A 2671-nucleotide genomic window follows, 5' to 3' on the forward strand; every position below is an offset into this window, starting at 1 on the left:
TGAGTGATAATTTTATTGTGTTGTTAACATATTTAGTGAGTGATAATTTTATTGTGTTGTTAACATATTTAGTGAGTGATAATTTTATTGTGTTGTTAACATATTTAGTGAGTGATAATTTTATTGTGTTGGGTAGTACTTGCCCCATCATTTTTGACGGGCTGTACCCTAGTTATATTGTAACTCACCGTAAGAAGCATCTGTCTTCCATTTTGTTCAACCACAGGTAATGGAACATACCTCTGGGTGCCTACCTGAAAATAAAAAAATTAAAATCTTTACTCATCAACACTATGCATTTTTTGAAGCATAATTTTAAATCAGATTTATGAAGTTTGCACTGTGTGACAATGGGAAGTTATATTATAGTCGTTCAAGACTTTAATCACATAAAGACAACATCAGAGAAGAGTCCTCATCATGTTTCAGGATTACGTCCCTTTTCATTTCACTCATCATCTGCTGTCTCGTGATCTCAGTCAAAACAGTAATGATAATAACATTTTTATCATCCCTTTGACTTTATCTACTGGATAATTAATAAACTAATAAGAAGATAACTAGGCAACAGCATCCACTCCCATCTCTTGTCTGACATAGCAGTGGAAATTGACCACCACCCTTAAAATGCACCTGTCCAGCTGTATGTATCACAGTCTGAATCTTACAGGAAACCTTAATAATTCTAAAACCAACTACATCATTAAGAGAAACTACCTATATGATAATTATAGAATGGATTTTGACACTTATAGTTCCAAACTGTTAATAATATTTAACATCTTTTCTGAAAGGTAGTGTATCAAGTTGAGAAATATTTAACAGACACTACATATCTTCAGCGATTATCTTCTTCAAAATAATACTGAACGTGGATCTTCAGTTAAAGTTAAAACATATGTTTGGCTCTAAATGATTTAGTATTATCACTCACTAAATATGTTAACAACACTATAAAATTATCACTCACTAAATATGTTAACAACACAATAAAATTATCATCCACTAATGTTAACAACACTATAAAATTATCACTCACTAAATATGTTAGAAAAACATCATCGGTATATCTGTATGTAGTTATACCAAAAACATCATCGGTATATCTATATGTAGTTATACCAAAAACATCATTGGTACATCTATATGTAGTTTATATTTATAAATAATTGACTTGCAAGCTGCTTGGATTTTAAATTCTTCTTTGTGTTTTAATATAAAAAGTTAAATTCAGACTTTATTATGGATGTCAATGCAACAGTTTGATCAGTACGTTTGTATAACTGATGTCATAGTTCAAATGAAAAACAAACTTTTGGAGAACACTTACATAACATTTCAATTAAAGATCAAAATAAGCCTATTGCTTGACACGTCAACTAATCTAAGTCAATCCACTGACCATGTTAAAGTAACTGCCCTACGAAATGACCCCAAACACCAATCAAAGAATCATTATAGAAAACAAAAGAATTTTTAAGTTAGGTTGTTACCAAGTGGTTCAGATTTATATAATTGTTAAAACGTTTATAATATTTTTTTTAAATTATGTTACTTCTTTTAAGGTTTTTATCTTCTTAATTTGTCCACATTTACTGTTTTTTTTCCTTATTTTGAATCAATAGCTCATCCTTATTCTATTTAGGTCTGTTAAATTTTGCCATTGCTATATTATTGCCTTTCAGAATGTCATTAACCAACAGACTAGTTTCTGGCTTGAAAAAAGGGTTGTATGCTCCAAGGAAATAAAAATAAGATTAAAGACTTATAAGGTGGTTAATCTAATTTCTGAATTCTAGCTATAATTGCACTCAGAACTTTTGTGAAATATTTAAATAAAGTTTTATGACACAAACACCAAGATCAACGACCTAACCTGTATAAAAACAGTGTGTGTGTCATGTCACGCTTGATTTCTCGAAATAGGAGGAGTCATAAAAGCCAAAATGCATTTATCCAGATTGAATAGTTCGATTACTGTCTGCCCATTACGATTTTAGTGACAGGGGGTGCATGGGGGGTGGCGTGAAACTTTATAAGTGTAGTGAGTGTTGGTATAATAAGCCTAAAGTAAAGATGTAGTGTGGAATCACCTAGTCTAGAGCATAAAATTTATCATGAAAGTAAAAATATTGATTTAATTTTAAACTTAAATAATTCTGAATTAAGCTATTTTCTGTCATATCACCAACGTTTTTAATAAAAAAAAAAAACCTCTTTAATCAATGGAGACTCTAAATTAAGAAATCAACAAATATTTTTTTCAGTTTTGTTGTCTATACATTTAATTTTATACTTTCAGTACATAGACTAACAACAACAATATTATACTTTTGTTGTTAAGCAACATGACATAAAAGCCATTGTTAAAACGTAGTGTTACCAAAATGCACTGGCTTTTCTATTTATTAGAAGTTGTTAATCTAACTGATTTTTACCAATAATTATTCTATGAATATGCCACGAATTCATTTCATGAATGATCTTAATTTTGATTGGTTCACAAAAGAATTTACCGATGTTTAACTGCCTCGACTGCATTTTTTTCTGCCTCTTTGTTGGTCAAGCTTGATTTCACAAAATTTACATATTTCAGTTAGCTATGAAATTTGAAGTTAGGGTATACTAAGGGGTGGGTATAACTACGTACAGGTATACCGATGATGTTTTT

The 2671-nt window shown here is 30.1% G+C and overlaps 1 protein-coding gene across 1 annotated transcript in view; it reads right to left on the reverse strand.

Moving 5' to 3' along the window:
- Positions 1-2671, reverse strand: part of LOC106475823 (homeodomain-interacting protein kinase 2-like) — a 27311-nt gene that overhangs the window by 7485 nt on the left and 17155 nt on the right. The window contains exon 12 of the mRNA XM_013936495.2: positions 189-254. Within this exon, the coding sequence (XP_013791949.2) occupies positions 189-254 (66 nt within the window). The remainder of the gene's footprint in view (positions 1-188; positions 255-2671) is intronic.

This window comes from Limulus polyphemus, unplaced genomic scaffold (assembly GCF_000517525.1).
Source record: "Limulus polyphemus unplaced genomic scaffold, Limulus_polyphemus-2.1.2 Scaffold9231, whole genome shotgun sequence".
Lineage (NCBI taxonomy): Eukaryota > Metazoa > Arthropoda > Merostomata > Xiphosura > Limulidae > Limulus > Limulus polyphemus.